The 22,110-nt window shown below is 46.3% G+C and overlaps 2 protein-coding genes and 1 pseudogene across 2 annotated transcripts; all 3 read left to right on the forward strand.

Moving 5' to 3' along the window:
* Window positions 1-9,488: 9,488 nt before the first annotated feature.
* Window positions 9,489-10,430, forward strand: LOC137152292 (chemerin-like receptor 1; annotated as a pseudogene).
* A 3,734-nt stretch (window positions 10,431-14,164) lies between these two features.
* LOC137152294 (chemerin-like receptor 1) lies at window positions 14,165-15,031 on the forward strand. Its single transcript, XM_067546828.1, has one exon. It carries the CDS (start codon window positions 14,165-14,167, stop codon window positions 15,029-15,031), a length of 867 nt encoding a protein of 288 aa, XP_067402929.1.
* Window positions 15,032-21,001: 5,970 nt separating this feature from the next.
* Window positions 21,002-21,493, forward strand: LOC137152293 (chemerin-like receptor 1). The gene has a single exon (XM_067546826.1). The coding sequence runs from the start codon at window positions 21,002-21,004 to the stop codon at window positions 21,491-21,493; it is 492 nt and encodes a 163-aa protein (XP_067402927.1).
* Window positions 21,494-22,110: the final 617 nt, after the last annotated feature.

Consider the following 22,110-nt stretch of genomic DNA (forward strand, 5'->3'; position numbering starts at 1 on the left):
AACAAATATAGGCAAATGAGAGTGCTATAGAACTCTTGTTGTTTTTGCTGTATACAGACTAACACGGCGACCCCTCTGGAACATTTCCTTAACTGTTATGCTAACGGTACAGTGCTGTTTAATGTGGTATAAGTGTGAAGTGAGCTCTTTCCTGAAACGTGTACTGTTGAACCTAAAAATATCTTGATAAATTCTCTGTGTGTGAGTGAGGAATGTATGTGCAGGGCATAAAAAGACACCAACCTAAACTGCTCTGACAACAGAAAGGGGAGTGAAGACACCAACTGCCACGCTAACCCTGAAGGCCGAAGAATACCTAGCAACGACCCTAACGTACAAATTAACGACCCTAAAGTACAAAAGGATCCACCCTGGGAACAAACAAAGCACAGCAGTAAGAGACTGGTCCTGCTTTCAATTAGCTGGTGATTAACAACAACACTGAACCCAGAGGCAGCATGACCCAGCGAGGCCCAGAGACTTACACGAGAGCCAGCGGCAAGTATCAAAGATGGGTAAAAACATGGAAACTTTGGGTCTCGTTCTGCAATTGTCATCTTGGAGCAGTGGATTCACGTCTGACAGAGGCCTGGCTCCCTCTTTGTGCCCAGTTTAGTTAGCCACTAGACTGGCTCAAGCGATGCATAATAGGCCTGGGAATTATATCACACCAGCTTGCAGAACTTTATGAATGTGTGTGTGAATGTGACTGCTTTTTTCAGAGGGGTAGCCGTGTTAGTCTGTATACAGCAAAAATGAGAATCCTGTAGCACTTTAAAGACTAACAGATTTAATTTCTGCAGGAATAAGCTTTCGTGGGCTGCAGCCCAAGACAAAGTGAGCTGCAGCCCACGAAAGCTTATGCCTGCAGAAATTAAATTTTTTAGTCTTTAAAGTGCTACAGGACTCTTGCTGTTTTGACGGCTTTTTGATATACTTACATGTTCAATAAATGTGGCATATTGTCTTCTCCCCCTGAATAAGATCTTGCTAGTCTTTTCTTTTACAAGTATAACACCAGCACAACCCCTTGTTCCACCTCATCAAGTGACAGAATTTTGTTGGCTGCTGGAGACAGAGGCGGAACTGTTGAACCCCAGTCAATGTGGGATGACGGCTGGTTGAGTTGGGGGAGAATGATTTCGAAAGGTTGAATGGTGATTTTAATTCCTTGGGGTCACGTCATCGGTTACATGTGACAATAACTTCTGGTACAGGCCCACTTGTTTTTGTCAAAACGCCCCATTTTCAGAAATTGTTTTTTGTGTGAAATTAATTATTTTGTTTTGGTAGCCTTTTTTGAAAATGTTCAAAGGATATTGTTAAAAAATTGCATCTCTCGTGTTTGCATTTTCAGCCAGCACTCAACTCTTCCCATCTTCTGTGTCATACTGAAAACGGTGTCAAACTATCCAACCATCACGTGAAATCCTGAGGGGTTTCCTGATTCTATGGGAAAGCTCATCAGGGAAGCATCCACGATCACAGTCAGTCTGCTGAAAGCCAGTCATGGTGGGGAGACTGGTGTCTCTCTGCCAGTGGAAGCAGCCCACTTCGGCTCTCTGTGTTTTGGCAGTCGTGTGTGGGTTCTGGATTCTCACAAATAAAGTCACGTGATATTGCAGATTTCCCACAGCAGTCTTTGATATTTTTATCTAACATACCTTGAATGCAACAGTTACACATCGGTCAAAACCAGAAGGTGAAATTCAGCCCCATTGATGGCCATAGCAAAACACCCACTGTCTTTAGTGAGTCAAAATTTCCTCTGGAGATCCTTTTCCTGTTCACTTATTCTTAGCTTTCCAGGCCGGAAGGGACCATTGTAATCATGCAGCCAGACATGGTGTATCACACAGACCAGAGAACATTTCTGAAAGAATTCCTTGTTGAACTACAGAAGATCGTTGAGGAAAAAATCCCACCTTTTTTAAAAAACTGGCAATGATGGAAAATCTACCATGACCCTTGGGAAGTTGTTCTAATGATAGATTCCCCAGACTGTTAAAAATTTACAGCTTCTTCAGAGAAGAGCCTTGAGCATGATTAAAGGAGTAGAAACTATGCTTTATAGCGAGACGCAATCTATTTACTTTAACAAAGAGAAGTTTAAGGGATGACATAATCACAGTCAATAAGTATCTACATGTGGAACAAATATTTAAAAACAGGCTCTTCAATTTAGCAGAGGAAGGTCTAACACAATCCAATGGCTGGAAGTTGAATCTAGACAAATTGAGACTGGAAATAAGGTGTCATTTTTTAACGGTGAGAATAATTAACCATCGGAACAATTTACCAATGGGAGTGCTGGATCCTCTATCCTTTTTTTCTAAAAGCTCTGCTCTAGGGATTCGTTTGGGAAGCTCTGTGGACCATGTTGTGGAGGTCAGGTGAGATGATCACAATGGCACCTTCTGGTCTTGCAAGCTGTGAATCAGTGACTTTGTTCCAGCCAGTGGATCATGTTAGACCTTTGCCTTGTAGATGAAAGGGCCCAGTATCAAATATTGGTTCCCCCGTGGGTATTTACAGATTGTCATCACCACACCCCTTGCCCTTCTCTGTGATCAGCTGAACAGGATGAGTTCCTGGAGTCTCTCTGTCAAGCCTGGTGTCCAGTCTGTTAATCGTGGCTCTTCTCTGAACCCTCTCCAACTCATCAATGTCCTTCTGAAATGGCTGGTACCAGAGACCGACACAGGATCCCAGCAATGGTCGCACCAGGGCCAAATCCAGAGGGAAAATCACCTCTCTGCTCCGACTGGACATTCCCCTGCTGATGCATCCCAGGATGGCCTTGGCCCTTTTGGCCCTGGGAACTCACATAGAGCTGAAAGGTGCCCCCAGGCGCTCCCTGGTCTGAGGCCTCCATGCAAATGATGAGAAGTGAGAGAGACCTGTGGTTCCTGTGGTCTCTAGCTGAAATGATGGTTTTCTTAGCATTGGCTGGCCTGTGATGTGGGTGGATCCCCAGCAGCAAAGGCAGGGCTGAGAATCTTAGAATCATAGATGATTAGGGGTGGAAGGGATCTCAGGAGGTATCTAGTCCAACCCCCTGCTCCAAGCAGGACCAACCCCAACTAAATCATCCCAGCCAGGGCTTTGTCAAGACAGGCCTTAAATCTCACGTCTGACTCCCAGCGGGGCTCTGGTCTCTCCTCCCAACCTGGGGGCCAAAGTCCCAGCTGGTATCTCTGCTCCTGGGACCTCACCCAGTGGAATTGGCTGGATGTGCTTGCATCTCAGCTCGTGCTGTCTGCAGAGGCCCTGCTGATGGCCGAATGCAGACAACTTGCTAGGGCCCAGAGGGGGGAACTTGTGGTTTTCCTGACATCTGCTTGCAGCAGCGGATGCTGGACGCCTTCCAGGCTTTGCAGACGTTATCAGACCCATCCATGTCCTGTAATTCTCCTCCCCACCTCCCCCAGCTGTTCCCCACCCCTCCAGACACGCACTTATGAGAACGGCTTCCTGTCTGGGCTGAGCCAGTCTGGGCGAACTGCAGGTGTTGGGTCAGGGACCTGGGGTGCTGCATTCCTCCAAGACACCGGTAAGGAAAGACGCAAACCCTCCAGCTTCCCTTCGTGATCTTATTCTGCCCTCATCCCCCCACTGTTCCCTGGATCTTGCCCCTTCCTACTGCCCCATTCCTCCCCTCATCCGCTCTGGATAGAGCCAGTTGAAAGGATTTGTGGGTCCTGTTGTGAGATCTTTCTCCTCTTTTTGGGTTCAATAGTCAAACTATTGTTTGTGTTTGCATTAATTCAATCATCGGTCACCGTGCCTGTCTGCTTCTATTAGGTGTATCACGGTCAGAGCTAGAGACTCCCTGTCCAGGATTGGGACCCCCCTCACGCCTTGGGTTGTACAGAGCCAAAGGGGGAAACAGGCCCAGCCACAACAAGCTCTAAACAGACAAATATTTGTAGGAGAAATTCAGGCCTGGGGAAGTGACATGACTTGACCAAGTTCCACAGTAGTTCAGTGGTAGAGTCTCGGATAAAATGCAGAAATCCTGACTCCCCGTCTAGCCACTAATATTGGCTCGTGTAATGTTCTTCTTAAAAAAAACAATCTTTTGCCTTCTTACTGTTCTCTTCGTCGTCTGGTGTTTTGTCGGGTGCCTTTTTTGTTGTCCTTGTTGTTTCAATCTTACTTTTCTTCTCCTTGGGAGCAGCTCTCGTCACTGGAGGTTTTCAGAGGGGGCCTTTTCGGTGGGGATTTGTCTGCTCCACTAGCTCACCCTTCAGAATTGCCCAAACCACACAAAACCTCCACTTCAAAATGACAGGGTGGGAGAAGAATCACTTTGAAATATGTCATTATAAAAAAACCATTATTAGTTATCTAACTTTTTTTTTTTAACATAGACGGGAACAAGCAGCTCCTTTGGGAAGCTAACGGCAAGATGATTTGGGAATTTTGGTGAGGCTGTGGTTGTTTCTTTCATATTTCTGTCTCTGCATTTTGGATGCCCTCCAATGTCCACCTCCTTTTGTCTGGATATCAAAATTTTCAGCGAGAAGCAAATGTAGGTTTTAAAAAATATTTGGTTTAGTCTAACAAAAGGACCGACGGGCTAGGCAGCAGTTCTGCAGAAAAGGACCTGGGGGTAACAGTGGATAAGAAGCTGAGTCAGCTGAGCTGATAAGATGTGAGTCAGCAGTGTGCCCTGGTTGCCAAGAAGGCTAATAGCATATTGGGCTGCATTAGCAGGAGCATTGCCAGCAGATGGAGGGAAGTGATTATTCCCCTCTATTTGGCATTGGTGAGGTCGCATTTGGAGTATTGTATCCAGTTTTGGGCCCCCCACTAGAAAAAGGATGTGGAGAAGTTGGAGAGAGTCCAGCGGAGGGCAACAAAAATGTTTAGGGGGCTGGAGCACAAGACTTATGAGGAGAAGCTGAGGGAACTAGGCTTGTTTAGTCTGCAAAAGAGAAGAATGAGGGGATTTGATAACAGCCTTTAACTACCTGAAAGGGGGTTCCAGGGAGGATGGAGCTAGGCTGTTCTCAGTGGTAGTAAATGACAGAACAAGGAGCAATGGTCTCAAGTTGCAGGGCGGGAGGTCTAGGTTGGATTTTAGGAAAATGTTTTTCACAAGGCGGGTGGTGAAGCACTGGAATGGGTTACCTAGGGAGGTGGTGGAATCTCCATCTTTAGAGGTTTTCAAGCTGTGGCTTGACGAAGCCTGGCTGGGATGATATAGCTGAGGTTAGTCCTGCTTTGAGTAGGGGGCTGGACTAGATACTTGCTGAGGTCCCTTCCCACTCTAATCTTCTATGATTCTACGATTCTATAAATCGCTCACTGTTAAGCTTTGCCTGCCACAATCTATGTATTAAGCCCTGAGAAGGAGGAGCATGGCCAAGTTGAGGAAACAGAAGACTTTGACCATCCTCTCCATGCAGATGCCAGGGAGGAATATGAGGGAGGTAGCCATTCACAAACCTCCCACGAGGAAGGTCACGACACAGAGCATCAGAAAGATATACAACGGCATCCTCATAACCAGAGCTGCTACACCAATGCATGTTCCCATGATGATATTGATAATGTTCATTTTTTTGATAGTGTGTCCTGACTTTCTTCATATTTGAAGGGCTGTATCATCTTCCTCCCTGGTTTCTGCATGGAGAAGATGGTCAACGTTTTCTGTTTCCTCAACTTGACCATGATTAGCTTGATCACCTTGCTGTCTTTCCAAGTTGCTTACCTGGCCATGATTTCACTGCACACTTTCTCCAATGCGCTTCTCCTCACAGCCATCAACGCCATCCGATGTGTCTCTCTGGCCTATGCCATTGCTCACCCCATCTGCCTTCCCAGATGGCCAGCGGCATGTGGATCCTGACTCTGGGGTTCATCTGGTGACACTCAGAGCTGAGGCACTCAGTGATATTAGGTTTCAAGATGATGATCTTCCATGACACACACCCTGCTGGCGTGTTCACTCACTGCTATCCTGGAGAAAAATCTCTTGGTGGGTGAAGGAACAGTGACAACCACCATGGCTACCCGATTCCTGGGCCAACTGGCTTTGATCACTACCCGCTGCCTTCTTGTTGCCTTCCAGCGAAGGCAGACCGGCTTACTCAAACCAGCAAGCTTGTCAAGAACCTCTTTGTGACTTTTTCCTCTGCCGGCTTCCATAGCATGTCATTTCATCCCTACAGATCTTGTCAAAGTCTCAGCTGCAGAGATAAACACAGCCCTTAGGCATTGGTCTATTTGAAGAGCTGTCTCAATCCTTTCTTTCTGCCTCACCGTGGACCAAGAATTCAGAGAACAACGGAGACTCTGCAACCAAACAACCATTGAAATCGAACTGGAACTGGTCAAAAAGGGGAACAAATAGTCACTAGAAAAATGGAGAATTTGACTCTGCATCCCTGCTTCCTCTGGTGAGAAGGGGCCGGGGCCTTGCCAGGATGTGGTCATGTCCCAGCAGGGCCCTGCAGGCCTCCCTGGATGGCAGCTTCTGTCTCTTAGAACTGCGTTGCTGATTCTGCTCAATGAGAGGTGGTCAGGGCCCAGAGCTGAGCCTGGGGGGTGATGACATGATGTTCAGATCACAGCAGCAGGCGTCCGACACCTCTGAAGCTTTGCAGAGGATGTGGGACCCAATCCCCATCTGCACTTTCCCTTTCACTCAGCTGCTCAACCCCCACCCTAGCAAAACCCACATCAGCACAGCTTCCTTTGCCCAGACAGAGGCCATTGGTGTGAGCTTCAAGGCAGCATGTCGAGCACCCAGCATTGACCCTGCGATGCACGGCCGTCTGAGGCAGAGATGAAAAAATGATCCTCCTTGCTATCTCTTTCTCCTCCCTGCCCATTTTGAAGGGGAGCCCCCCTGCCTCACAGTCTGGACCAACCCCTCCCCCCTGCATCTAAAACCCTCCTTCAATCTTTGGCTGTCTTTGGGAATCTGTCAGCCCTTGCAAGGGATGTTTGATTAATTTCTTCCTGTCACTCCTGGCTTGGTCTCCCTCCGGCTCTGCATCAAGTGGGGACGTTTCCTTCTCTTTCTCTCTCACTCCCTGTCTTGGAGACTTCAATAACCATCCTTTGACTAAACAGACGCCAATTTTGATGTGTTATGTTAGGTAAATTTCTTCACAGATCGTGCAGAGTTGGTGAGCTCTGACAACCCTTCCTATTCCACCGTCTTGCTGCTGGGGTTATGGGATCTTCCTATCTCGTCCACGATGCTTTGCCAGTGACTCTTTGCTGAGCAGAATCTAATTTTGAGTTGAGGCAGGTCAGTTGATTTCTTCCCAGGTTCAGTGGAGCTTGTAAACTCTGCAAACACTCCCCGCTCTGGATCCCTCTTTGTTCCAGCATGTGTTAGCTACTGATGGTGTGGAGTCGGATGGTTAGCTAGGGACAGATACATTTAGTCTGGCAGAGGAGACATTATTTGTATCCTTTTGGTAAACAGGAGCAGATTTGGAGCTGAGCTAGGTCGGTTTCCCATGAGGAAGTGGCACAGTCAGCAAATGGGGGTTTTCTCCAGGGAAAATTACAATTAAATGGTAGAGGGGAGAGCTGTTTTTATCAACTTTTTCTGCAGAAAAAAATCACTTTTGATTATAAAATTAAAGAGTGTGTGTATGTGTAGCAACTTGATAGCTGCACTCTGTGTGTGTGTGTGTGCGGTGGGGAGGGACGTGTCAGCAACTCAAAGCTGAACATTTCTGGTCAAAATATATAGGTCAAAAACGGCAGAAAACAAACTAAACAAAAAAGTTGCATGAAAACCATAAAAAGCCTAAAAATAATATATTTTTGGATTAAATTTGTAAATTGTCAGTTTTCCCACCAAAAAAACTATTCTTTTTTCACACTTTCTGACACTTCTCATGAAAATTTTCCTTCCTCAGAACTCAGTTTCCTGTTGAAAAAATATTGTGTCCAGCTCTAGTGATTATGCTTCCTGTCATGCAACTGCTGTGCACCATGAAACCACCTTACACAGTTTGCAGGTCCATTGAGAGAAAAATGTGCTTCTGCAGTTAAAGTCCCATAGTTGCTTCATAACCGTTAAAGGAACCACTGAGATCATCTAGTCCAGTGGTTCTCAATCAGGGAGTATGTACCCCTGGGGCTACACAGAGATCTTCCAAGGTTACATCAACTCATCTAGATATTTGCCTAATTTTACAACAGGCTACACAAAAAGCACTAGGAAAGTCAGTACAAAGTATAATTTCATAGAGATATAATGAGAAAATCAGCAATTGTTCAGTAACTGTGCGCTTTGACGCTTTTGTATTTTTACGTCTTATTTTGCGAGCACATAGTTTTTAAGTGAGGTGAAACTTGGGGTACGCAAGACAAATCAGACTCCTGAAAGGGGCACAGTCGTCTGGAAAGACTGAGAATCACTGATCTAGTCTGACCTCCTGTTTAACACAGGACAGAAAACTTCCCCCACATAATTCTTGTTTGAACGAGAGCAGATCTTTTAGAAAAATCATCCCACCTTGATTTTTAAAATCGCTATTAATGTTTAGACTCCATCATGACCCTTGGTACATTGCCCCATTGGTTAATTCTCTTCACTGTTAAAAATTGCACCTTATTTCTAGTTTGAAATTGTCTAGCTTTAAACTTCCAGCCATTAGCGCTCGTTTTTCTAGGTAGGAAGGTAGGTAAATACAGACTGGAATAAGCTCACTCCATAACCATCTCTTTGAAAGTACAACTTTATCTTATGCCATAATGTTGTATTTGCACTCTCCTTTTCTGTTTTTCTGTTTTTGGTGTGTTTTTGTTCAGTACAGAGTGGCCTTAGCTCCAGAACTGATCACCAGTTTTTCCTGTAAAATTTTTTTCATTGGAACATACGATCTTGTCGAACACAAAGTGTTTCCCAAAAACCATTCAATTCCTACAGCATTTTTCAAGGATAAAATTCAAAGGGAAACAAAATGTTTCCCTTTGGTCTCAAATTGCAATGTTTGTTTTTCTTGAAAGAGGAACTAATCTTGCTTCACGGTTTCGATTTTGGGGTTTTCATAAAAAATGCTCCATTTCAATCCCTGTTTTTGTCTTTTTACTAAAAATGTTGATGGAAATATGCTAGCTGAAATGAAACATTTTCTCGTCCTTTCAAACTGCAATTTTCATATTGTTTCTGTTTCTAAAACTCCAAAGAACTTTGGGTTTCGACTTTCAGCTTCAGGATTCTTTGTGGCCATTAGAAAAGATGAAAAATAGAAAAAGACAGTGGAGAACAAATTGTTTTGGTTCCCCCATCACTTTCTCATGCTTTTCTGCCAGCCGCATTTGCTTTCTTTTTCCTTCGGTACTATCAGAGCTGCCGTGCTTAGACTTCCTCTGACCTGTGGAGCACCTATTAGTGCCGCTGCTCCACTGATGTCTGCATCCATCTTCATGATCCACTTCTGTCCTGTCTCTTTTTCTGTTATTAAGACTTCACATTCGTTCCTTCTTTGTTTGCTCAGTCCCAGAACTGCATGGCCTGCATTTGTCCCCAGGCGACAGCCAACCAAGAAGCTGCCCGTCTTCACTGTGCAGCACCTTTGGAGTTGATGCCCCTAGCTGTCATGGTGCTCTGTGCTCTGGGCTTCCTCTTTGGTGTGACAGGGTATGGATTGATCTTCTTCATCACCAACTACCAGAAGAAGAAGTCAGTCAAAGCCACGTGGCACCTGAACATGGCCATTGCTGGATTTCTCTTCGACATCTTCCTGCCCCTTCTGATGGCCCAGCTGGCCATGAGCTTCCACTGGTATTTGAGAAGTGTCCTGTGCAAGATAACCACCATAGTGGCCTCCCTCAGCTTGTTTTCCAGCAGCTTCCACCTTACGGCCATGAGCGCTGACAGCTGCATCTCCTCAGTTTGTCCCGCATGGGTCCAGAACCACCGCATGGTCCCTCTGGCCTCCCTGGTCACACCGGGCATCTGGAGTGTGGCTGTCATGGCAAGTTGGCACTACCATGGCCTCTGCTTCGACCAGAGTCTCTTGTTGAGAAAGAGAGGAGAAGCTGCCTACGTCGCTACCCGGTTCCTGGTTGGGGTTTCTGGTCCCATTAGCCTTGATTAGCCTCTGTTTGGTCACCCTGGCTGCCAAACTGGGTGGGAACCAGGAGGCTTGGTCCAAGAAGCCCCTCCAGACCCTCTTCGTGTTGCACATCATTTTCTTCCTCTGCTGGTTCCCATATCACATCGTCACCTTCTGCAGACCTAACCCAAAGCACCATCTCCAAGGACCACGGCGTCCTTAAATACTGGAACCATCTTTACTCATGCCCTGCTCTGTTTCAACAGCTACTTCTACCCCTTCTTCTACCTTATCAAGTGACAGCATTTTGTCAGCTGCCGGAGACAGAGGCAGAACTGTCTAACCCCAGTCAATGTGGTATTAGAGTTGGTCACGTTGGGTGGAAATAAATAGGGAGCCATTTTCGTAGAGGAGAGTGATTTGAAAAGGGAGAATGGTGATTTTGATTCCTTGGTGTCAGGGTTTCTACAGGATGTTATCAACAAGAGGAAGATTAGGGAAATGGGAAAAATCATGGAGCAGGTCCTTAAGGAACCTTAGAGAATGAGGGAAAGTCATGCCTCTGCCCATCTGTCTTCACAGCTGGTTACGTGTGACAATGACTTCTGGTACAGGCCCAATTTTTTTCTGTCAAAATGCCCTATTTTCGGAAATTGATTTTTTGTGTGGAAATTAATTTGTTTGTTTTCATAGCCTTTTTTGAAAATGTTCAAAGGACATTATTGCTAAAAATTGCATCTCTTGTGTCTGCATTTTCAGTGTTTGTTCTTTCTCAGTGGGTCTTCCTCTTCTTTCAGTCGCGTCATCGTTGTCATTTTCAGACAGCTTCCCATCTTCCGTGTCACACTGAATGTGTGTCAAACTCACCAGCGATCACGTTGGATCCTGAGGGGTTTCCTGGTTCTGTGAGGAAACTCTGCAGGGAAGCGTCCACGATCACAGTCAGTCTGCAGAAAGCCAGCCACGGTGGGGTGACTGATGTCTCTCTGCCAATGCGCGCAGCCTGCTTCGGTTCTCTGTGTTTTGGCAGCCTTGTGTGCATTCTGGATTTTCAGAAATAAAGTCATGTGATATTGAAACCTTCAGGCAGCAGTCTTAGATAGTTTTATCTGACGTACCTTGAATGCAGCATTTAGACATCGGTCAAAACCAGAATGTGAAATCCAGCCCCATTGATGCCCATAGAAAAAGGCCCTCTGTTTTCAGTGAGTCAGGATTTGCTACCAAGATCTTTTTCATGTTCATATATTCATAGCTTCCTGGTCTGGGAGGGTTGTTGTCATCATCATCATGCTGTATCAAAAAGGCAGAGAACATTTCTGAATTAATTTCTCATTGAACTACACCTTAATTTATATCCCACCTTAATTTAAAATGATGGAAAATCTACTAATACCATTGGGAAGTTGTTCCAATGATTAATTCCCCAGACTGTTAAAAATTTACGATTTATTCACAGCAGAGCCATGAGCATGATTAAAGTACTAGAAATTATGCCTTATAGTGAGATGCAATTTATTTAGTTAACAAAGAGAACAAAGAGAAGTTTATGGGGTGACAATCACAGTCAATAAGTATCTCCATGTGGAACAAACATTTAATAACAGGCTCTTCAATCTACCAGAGGAAGGTCTAACAGAATTCAACGGCTGGAAGTTAAAGCTAGACAAATCGAGACCAAAAATAAGGCGTCGATATTTAGTGGTGAAAGTAATTATCCATCAGAACAATTTACCAACAGGCGTGGTGGATTCTCCATCGCTGGCTATTTTAAAAGCAAGTTAGGGTGCCTTTCTAAAAGTTCTGCTCTAGGGATTCATTTAGGGAACCTCTATGATGGAGGAGATCACGTGAGATGATCTCAATGTCACCTTCTAGCCTTGCAAGCTGTGAATCTGTGACTTTGTCCAGCCAGTGGATCCTGTTAGACCTTTGCCTTCTAGATCCAAGAGCCCAGTATCAAATATTGGTTCCCCCTGTAGGTATTTACAGATTGTCATCACCACACCCCTTTCCCTTCTCTGTGATCAGCTAAGCAGACTGAGCTCCTGGAGTCTCTGTCTGTCAAGCCTGGTGTCCAGTCTGTTAACCATTCCTGTGGCTCTTCTCTGAACCCTCTCCAACTCATCAACGTCCTTCTGAAATGGCTGGTACCAGAGCTGGAGACAGGATTCCAGCAGTGATTGCACCAGGGCCAAATCCAGAGGGAAAATCACCTCTCTGCTCCATCAGGGCATTCCCCTGTTGATGCATCCCAGGATGGCCTTGGCCCTTTTGGCCCTGGGAACTCACGTTGAACTGAAAAGTGCCCGAAGGCAGTAACTTGAGGCCTCCAGGCAAATGATGAGTGGCAAAGGCAGGTAAGAGGCTGGGCTGTGGTTTCTGTGGTCTCTAGCGCAGAGCGAGGGTTTCCTTAGCGTTGGCTGGCCTGTGACGTGGGTGGGTCCCCTGCTGCAAAGGCAGGGCTGAGAATCTCATGTGTCCAACTCCTTGTGGGGGTCTGGTTTCTCTCCCCAAGCAGTGGGGCGAACTGTCAGCTAGAATCTCTGTTCCTGGGACTTTGCCTGCTGGAGTTGGCTGGACGTGGTTGCATCTCAGCTTCTCCTGTCTCCAAGAGGCTCCGCTTGCCTGCCTGTCCTGGATTCAGGCGGCCGAATTCAGACACCTCACTAGGGCCCAGTGGGAGGAGCTTGTGGTTAGCTTTGCATACTTTGCTCGTGATCACACTCAGCCACGTCCTGTGATCCTTCCCCCACACTGTTCCTCACCCTCCAGATACACCCCCATGAGAACAGCATCCTGTTCCAGGTTGAGCCAGTGTGGGCAAGCTACAGACGTCACGTGGGGGACCTGTTGCATCACCCCAAGACATACGTAAGGAAATGAGGCAAACCCTCCAGCTGCACCATGGATCTCATTCTGTCCACCCCTATGTTCCCTGGATGTTCCCCCATTCCTGCTGCCCCATTCATTCCCCTGATCTGCTCCGGATAGAGCTGGCTGAAATTATTGCTCTTCTTTTTGCGTTGAATTGTCAAACATTTGTGTGTGTTTGCGTTAATTCAGTTATGGGTCACCATGCCTGTCTGCTTTTTATTATTACAACTAGACACCCCCGACCAGGGTTAGGGTCTCTTTCACACCGGGGGCTGCACAGACCTAAAAAGGCCCAGTCACAACAAACTCTAAACACATGAATGTTTGGAGGGTAAACAGAGGCCTGGGGAAGTGAAGTCACTTGTCCAAGTTCCCCAGCACTTCAGTGGTAGAGTCTGGGATAAAACCCAGGAGTCGTCATTCCCTGTCTAGCCACTAAAATTGACTCGTGCAATGTCCTTCTTTAAAAAACTGTTTTAGCCTGTTACTGTTCTCCTCGTTGTCTGGTGTTTGTTGGGTTGCTTTTTGTTCATCGTCGTTGTTCCAGTCTTACTGTTCTTCTCCTTGGGAGCCGATCCCTGTCATTGGAGGTTTTATAGGGGGCTTTTTCGGTGGGGATTTTAACTAGTCCACTAACTCACCCCCTCAAATTGCCCAAATCACACAAAAACTCCACTTCAAAATGAGGGGGCAGGAGAAGAATCACTTTCAAATATTTCATTATTAAAACATACAGGAGGAAAGCCATCATTAATTAACTAACTTTTTTATAACATAGACGGGAGCAATCAGCTCCTACGGGAAGCTAACAGTAAGAAGATGATTTGGGAATTTTGGTGAGGATCTGGGGGTTTCTTTCATGTTTCTGTCTCTGCATTTTAGACCCCCTCCAATGTCCACCTCCCCTTGTGTAGAAATAAAAAATTTCAGCAAGAAGAAAATCATTGGCTAAATGATCCTTCATGTCCCTTCTAACCCTGCGGTTCTGATATTTTGACTCTAAGTTGTTCGAAACATCGGTGCCATTCACCTACAAGAATCTGATCCTATCTGAGCTCAGCCCAGGATCTGTGGAGTTTATAAACTGTGCAGACCCTCATTGCATCATCTCTCTCTCTCTCTGTGTCCTTGTCCTCTCCAGGAGACCTTTTCATCATTCTTCCTTCCTTTGCTCAGTACGTCTGCGCTGCCAACACACAGACAGAGACCTGAGGAGCAGGATGGACACTGTAACTGCATCTCCTCAAGGAATGGAGTTGCTAATCCTTTTCCTGGTGCTGTGTGTCTTGGCCTTCCTCGCTGGGGTGTCATTGAACGGCTACATGCTCTTCATCACCGGCTTCCGTGTGGAGAGGACGGTCAGTGCCGTGTGGTTTCTGAACTGGGCATTGTCCGATTTTATCTTCATTGTGTTCCTGCCCCTCAGATGCACCTCCATCTTCCTCCGGGACTCAGAGTGGGCTGAGAGGCTGAGCAGCACCATCATCTCTGTCCACCTGTTCTCCAGCGCCTTACTTCTCACGGCCCTCAGTGTCCATCGCTGTATTCTCGTGGAACGCCCCACGTGGGTCCAGAACCATTGCACCCCCTGCCTGGCTGTCTGGGTCGTTCTGGGCATGTGGGCCCTGTCTTTTGGGTTCGGCTTGCGATGCAGTGATCTCTTGGAATCCGTGCTGCCGCCTGCCAACATCAGCGATTATTTCAGGCTGGAAGAAGAGAGGCTGAAGGCTCCTGTTGCAATGCAGTTCCTGGTCGGTTTTCTGATCCCATTAGCCTTGATCTTGATCTCGACCTTCTATATCCTTCTAGCTGCCAAGTTGAGAAGGAACAGGCTGAGCCAGTCCACCAAGCCTCTCAAGATCCTCCTTGGCTTGGTCCCGAACTTTCTCATCTGCTGGTTACCGTATCACATCCTCTGCTTCCTGCCGATCTCACCTACATACCTTCCTCCTCCTCCTTGGATTATAGGAAGCATTTTTGCTTCTGTCCTGACATATTTCAACAGCTGCCTCAACCCCATCTTCTACCTCACCATGGAGGATGAGTTTCTGAGGTACCGCCAACGTGCACGCAACCCCCAAACCGCTGACAACTCGGGGCCAGAGCCGGCTGAGTAGGGGAGTGGATGGAATTGTCCATATTTGCATGGAGGAAGATGAAGAATTCTGTTCCCTGGAACCCGTAGCTTCCTCTTGACCCTAAAATGCTCTTTCTGCGTAAGTGAATATTATTGACTTTTTTAGAGAAGAATGATGAAAGACTTAGAAAACCTGCTTTATAGTGATAGACGCAAGGCGCTCAGTCTATTTAGCTTAACAAAGAGATGGTTAAAGGGTGACTTGATTGTAGTCTATAACTAAGTACCTACATGGGGAACAAATGTTTCATAATGTGCTGTTCAGTCGAGCAGAGGAAGGCCAAAGGCAGCAGTTCCCAATCTTTTTAGCCTAAGGGCCACAAATATAATTTTTACAACCCTGAAGGGCACCAGCCTCTTCCAGCAACCCCAACCCCCTCCCACTGCAGCCAGAGGGAAGCAGTTCAGCCAGGAGGATCTCTCATCCCCCGGCTTCAGCAAGGAAACAGTGCCCTCCACCTGGGTCCCTAGGCAGTGACTCCTTTCCGCAGCCAGGGGGATGGGAGATCATTGCTCCTCTCTCTCTGGCTCCAGTAGGGACCCCAGTCCCTAGGGATGTACATGGAGCACTTTGCCATGCTCCCTGCTACAGCCAGGGGAGAGGAATGCTGATCTCCCGTCCCCCTGGCTGCAGCAAGGAGCCTGCATTGGCAACGCGCTCCACCTGGGTACTTAGGCAGTGGCTCCCTTCTGCAGCCAGCGGAAGAGAAGCTGGGGACCCCATGGGATTGTGAACCACTTATCTAACAAGATCCAGTGGCTGTGTAGGGGGACATTTATAAAATAAAAATAATCTATGAATTGTTTTTAAAATGAATTTTTTAACTTAAATTAATGACATACACTCATGTGAATGAAGCCGAGCTCCTTCAAAAACCACCGCAGGGTTCACGTTAAGAAAGCCGTTTGATAGAGCTGCTATTGTTCACTCGCTAAGAAAGCTGTCCTTCAGTATAAATATAATTATCACTGGTAAAACTGTCTTTAAGCCACTTGTCTTTAAGTCACTTGTTTCTTGTTCTTTTGTTGTTTAAATCACTCCTCCTCTTACTGTCACTGATAGAAATTGTTTTAAAAATTGTCATAATAGAAATCGTCTTTTAAGTAACTCATTTTCTATTGCCGCCAATAGAAGGACCATTCCTTTAAATATTCGTTCTTTAAAATTGTAACTAAAGTAACTCTTTTTCATTGATTGTTCTATAAAGTTGTAACCAAAGTCTTGACATGACTCCATATTGTAACTGAAACTCCATTTTGAATAAGTATACTCCATTTTGTATTAACTAGTCTAAGTCTTGCTGAGACTTCATTTAGGCGTGTATAATTTCATTATACCTGAAAATTGGGTGGAGTACAAACAGGAGTATCAACTTGATGGCTGAATAAAGCACACAACACCCTGAAAAAGCAAGAAGAATCCATCCTAGAAAAGAAACAAAAAAACATTCCAAGATGAAAGTCACGTCTGTAATTGACTGGTGATCAATTGTCACACAGAACCCAGAGCCAGCGTGACACAGCAGGATCCATAGACTTACGTTAAAACTAAAATCTATAAAAAGATGGGTGAGAATGGAATGCTTTGGGTAACGTTGTGCTTAGCAACATCAAAGAGCATTGGTGTGCGCCCGACAGAAACCCTGCTCTTCCTCGTGTCCGGCTTCCCTGGCCCGTTAACCATCATGATCTGCGAACATCAGCTACGAACTCAACTGCGATGATAACCTATGATTAGGACTGGTAGCAATACTTGACCAGCTACAGAACATTTGGTGTGTGTGCATGAGTGTGCTAGGTATCAGTTTTTAGTTATTACTGCAATTGTGCTTTGTCATAATAAATGTGGCATATTGCCTTGTCCCCTGAAAAAGATCCTGTGTGTTTGTCAGCATAACAGCCGGAACATGAACCTAGACAAATTCACACTGGAAACAAGGTGTAAATTTCTATCAGCAAGGAACCATTGGAACAATTTCCCAAGGTTAGTGGTGGGTTCTTTGTCACTGGCAATTTTTAAATCAAGCTTGGATGTTTTATAAAAGCTCTACTCTAGGGATTATTTTGGGGCCATTCTCTGGCCTCTGTGATGGAGGAGGTCAGACAAGATGATCACTATGGTCCCTTCCGGACGTAGAATCTAGAAAACAGGCACTTATAGGAAATAGTTTAGATTCTTGGGTTTGTTCATTTTTAGATCCTTTGGGGGTGTTTGGTTCTTTATGGTCTGTCCTTTTCTGCGTCTTTGTGTCATTATTCTTGTCATCCCGTCGTCTTCGCTCACGATGGAGCCTCAGCTCTTCTTCTTTCCTGCGTGTCTCAAAGATCAACAGGTCTTTGAAACAAGGGTAGCATTTGCAAAAGGCTCCAAGTCCTATTTTTAAAAGTGTTTAGGCAGGTAGGAACCTCCCTGACAGTCAAGGAGATGTAGGCTTCTACGGGAGACATTTGCAAAACCCCTTTGTGAGTTAGGTGCTTAACTCCTATTGACCTTGAATGGGAATTTGGTAACTAACTTCCTTAGACGCTGTTAAAAATCTAGTCCTTTATCTTCATTGCCATGTCCGCCAAACCTCATGGGCCACCTCCTAAAACATCACAAGTTTGGTTTGAAAAGAAAGACATATGGGTTCTTTTTTTGCCCTTTGAATTTTTGGCCATTGGAATTCACCTTTTCATGCTTTTCTCTGCGACCACAAAGGCTAGAAATTTACCAAGAAAGAAAGAAAGAAAGAAAGAAAGCTGAAATTCCCACCTAAGCATCTGATTCTAGGATCTGGAGCTTGGAGGAAAATGACAGGCATGGTGAGAGCACAACCAAAGTGTAAGAATCAGCAACACTACAAAACATCACCAAAAATCTCAGAAAACCAGATATACCCAGATCTGTTTAGAAGCCAATGGAGTGAGGAGATGTTTCAAATAGCAAGGTTTTTAAATAAAATGTGGGTGGCCCTTTAAACCAACATCTCTATGAATCGTGGTATTCCCGGCCAAAATTCAAGCAGCTTTCGCCCTATGTTCCTGGTCGTTCTGCAGGGTCCAAACAATCCAGCAATCAGATGTGGCGGACACACAAGATCATGTGGCTCACATCCATCGAAGTGAGAGATTCACAATCCACCTGGGCAAGGTCTTTCTCGATGTTCAAGGGGCGAGCAGGGTCAAAGAGCAGCGGGACCCACCATGAATCACTTCCAAGGCAGTGTTGCTTCAGGGTCTCAGGCTAGTTCTGGCGCGTCTCCAGGTGTGAACGGGCTGCATTTTTGCAATGATGCAGCCATGGCTCAGCTCCTGCTCTTACCCTGTGGCTGCCCCGGATGTGGGCGACCATTTATGCAGATGGTTTCTCGGAGCCTTTGTCAGGAGAGGCCCAGAGCTGAGCTGCGCTGTTTGAGGCTTGCACAGAGCTGGCCACCTCAAAGGCTTTGCAGACCCAGCTTTGTCTGCATCTCCCATCCCGCTGTAACGCCCCCCACACCATTTCTCCCCTTAAGGCAGCTTCCTGCCAACAGACAGAGTCTCTGGGGAGCTGCAGGTGGTATGGTGGGGCCATCGCTTCTGAGATGCTGTTTCCCTGGGACAGAGGTCAGAAAGTGAGAATAAAACCTCCAGCTTCAATGCTAGGGTGAAATCCACAGCGCTCGGTGTCCGGAGCTGAGCTTGGGGGGGTGATCACGTGACAATCAGATCATAACAGCAGGCACCTGACGACTCTGAGGCTTTGTAGAAGCTATTGGACCGAGCCCCATCTGCACCTTCCTTTCCCCTCAGCCCCCCACCCCCAGTCTATATCAGAACAGCTTCCTCTGCCCAGACAGAGGCCGTCTGTGTGAGCTTCAGTCACCACGTCGAGCACCCGGCACTGACGTTGAGATGCTGCGGCCGCCTGAGGCATGGGTGAGTAAATGATTCTTCTTGCTATTTCTTTTTTCTTCCTTGCCCCTTTTGAACAGAACCCCCTTCCTCACTCTGAGGCTTTGTAGAAGCTATTGGACTGAGCCCCATCTGCACCTTCCTTTCCCCTCAGCCCCCCACCCCCCAGTCTATATCAGAACAGCTTCCTCTGCCCAGACAGAGTCCGTCTGTGTGAGCTTCAGTCACCACGTCGAGCACCCGGCACTGATGCTGAGATGCTGCGGCCGCCTGAGGCATGGGTGAGTAAATGATTCTTCTTGCTATTTCTTTTTTCTTCCTTGCCCCTTTTGAACATAGTCTGGACCAGCCCCTTCCCTTGCATCTCTGCCCCTCTTCAATCTTTGGCTGTCTTTGGGAACCTCTCAGCCCTTGTAAGAGAGGTTAATTAAATTTCTTTCCCTCACTCCTAGCTTGGTCTCCCTCTGGCTCTCTGCATGAAGTGGGGGCATTTCCCCCTCTTTCTCTCTCATTCCCTGTGTTGGTGACTTTAATAAACATCCCTTCACCAAACAGATGCCAATTTTGATGCATGAGATTAGGTTAAGTTCTTCCCAGATCCTGCAGAGCTGGTGAGCTCTGACAACTCTTCCTATTCCACTGGCTTGCTGTCGGGGTTATGGTATCTTCCTCTCTCATCCCTTTCTTTTGATGTTTTGTCAATGACCCTTTGCTGACTAAAATTAATTTTGAGTCGAGGCAGGTTAGTTGATTTCTTCCCAGGGTTGGTTGAGTTTGTGAACTGTGCAGACACTACCTGTTCCATCTCCCTATGTGTGCAGGAATGGGTTAACAACTGATGGTGTGGAGTGGGATGGGTAGATAGAGACAGGTGTGTTCAATTTGGCACAGGCGACATTATCTGTATCCCTTTGCTAAGCAGGAGCAGATTTGGAGCTGAGCCAGGAAGGTTTCCTGTGAGGAGTTGGTACTGGCTACACAAAATCTGGGTCTTTACTTAGTGCAGTTTGTTGACTTACAGAATGGACACATGTTTCTTGAATGCACAAACACAATGCTTTCCTGGAGAGGGATCAGCTAAAGTTCTCACCTCCCCCTGCCCAAGGAGAAGTGATGTCAGGTCTAGATATCTCTCTCCATCACTGATGAAATCTCGCTGCTAAAAGACGCTGTTCTTTGTTTCCAACTCATCTCCCAGGCTCTTCATCTGGGAAACCACCATGCCCCAAAGTCTTCTCTTAAGACCTGATGTGGAAAGGCAGCCGGGGTTTTCATTAATAGACCTTATCAGGAAATGGGGATTTTCTCTAGGGAAAATTACAGTTAAAAGGTAAAGGGGAGAACCGTTTTCATCAACCTTTTCTGCAGAAAAAAAATTGGTTATAAAACTAAAAAGAGAGTATATATATGGATTTCAACTGAAAGCTGCCCTCTCTGTGTGTGTACGGGAATGGCGGGGGGTAGGTGGGACATTTTAGCAACTGAAAGCTGAACATTTCTGGTCAAAATATTTAGAGCAAAAACTGCATAAAACAAACTAAACAAAAACATTGGCTGAAAACTGCAGAAAGCAAAAAAATAATTTTCATAAAAAAACCTTCCATTTCAACATCATTTTTTGTTTTTTTACTAAAAATGTTTACAGAAAAATTATAGCTGCAATGAAACATTTTCTCCTATTTTCAAACTGCAGTTTTAATTTTGTTTCTGTTCATAAAACACCAAAGAACTTTGGGGATCAACTTTCAGCTTCAGAATTCTTTGTGGACACAAGAAAAGATGAAAAATAGGAAGAAGACAATGGAGAAAAATCGTTTTCATCCTGACACCACTTTCTCTTGCTTTTCTACCAGCCTCATTTGCTTTCTTTTTAACTTAGCAAAACCAGAGCTGCCATTCTTAGACCTCCTCTGACCTGTGGAGCATCTATTAGTACCACAGCTCCACTGATATCTCCATCCATCTTCATGATCCACTTCTGTCTTGTCTCTCTCTCTGTTATTAAGAATTCACATTTGTTCCTTCTTTGTTTGCTCAGACCAAGAACTGTTCGGCTTACACTTATCCCCAGGCAATGGCCTATGAAGAAGCTGCCCGTCTTCATGACATAGCATCTGTAGAGATGATGCCTCTAGCTCTCATGGTGCTTTGCGCCCTGGGCTTCCTCCTCAGTGTGACAGGGAATGGATTTATCATCTTAATCACTGGCTGCCAGAAGAAGAAGACAGTCAATGCCACATGGCATCTGAACATGGCCAGTGCTGGTTTTATCTTCGCCATCTTTCTGCCCCTCATGGTGGCCCAGCTGGCCATGGGCTTCCACTGGTATTTGAGAAGCGTCCTGTGCAAGATAACAAACATTGTCACCTCCCTTAACATGTTCTCCAGCAACTTTCACCTCACGGCCATGAGGGCTGACCGCTGCATTTCCACGGTTTTCCCCGTGTGGGCCCAGAACCACCGCACGGTCCATCTGGCCTCCCTCGTCACACTGGGTATCTGGATTCTGGCTGTCATGGCCAGCTGGCACTACCATGGCCTCTGCGCTGACCAGAGGAAGGTTTAGAGCAGCTCCCCTACCCTCCTTTAGGCTCCGCTCCACCCCACCAGCAAAAGCTGCCCAGCTGCTCTGGCTGGTGGGGAGCCAGACCAGCTGCTGATCCCCTCCCCACTAGTTGAAACAGTAACGAGCTGTTTAAGAGATTTCAACAGCTGATTACCATTGAAACGGTTGAACGGTAACCTTTTACATCACTCATTTAAACCAAACCCTACCAAAGGAACCCAGGCCACTGCACACACAATACAAACTCCCAGGGAGATGAGGGGAGAGAGAATGAGCCACACAAGACACACCTTCATCATGTGGTTTCATGCATGACTGGAAAGTACCCAGATACCAGGGTGATGGGCACAGGGCATGATCCTGCCTAGAACAGAATAGACCAGTCCCTGCCTGAGAGACCAAATGAGAGGGGAATTGGAAGGATGGAGCTGACTCTCATCACCCTCAACCCAGATAGCAACTGAGAATCAGAGGCCTCTGCATCATCAGAGCCAGACCCAACTGCCTCTCCACCCCCCACCGCCCTGCACCTGGCCCCACAGCTTCTTGCCCCAGGCAGCAACAGTCTTGTTGAGCTGCTGGCACCACATCAGAGATTGGATCTGTAATACTGAATG

This window comes from Emydura macquarii, unplaced genomic scaffold (genome assembly GCF_026122565.2).
Source record: "Emydura macquarii macquarii isolate MOO-44397 ecotype Brisbane River unplaced genomic scaffold, CSIRO-AGI_Emac_v2 contig_1154, whole genome shotgun sequence".
NCBI lineage: Eukaryota > Metazoa > Chordata > Testudines > Chelidae > Emydura > Emydura macquarii.

What these genes read in the sequence shown, in the direction of transcription:
- LOC137152294 (XM_067546828.1), top strand. Translation starts at nt 14,165, where the DNA reads ATGGAGTTGCTAATCCTTTTCCTGGTGCTGTGTGTCTTGGCCTTCCTC.
- LOC137152293 (XM_067546826.1), top strand. Translation starts at nt 21,002, where the DNA reads ATGGCCTATGAAGAAGCTGCCCGTCTTCATGACATAGCATCTGTAGAG.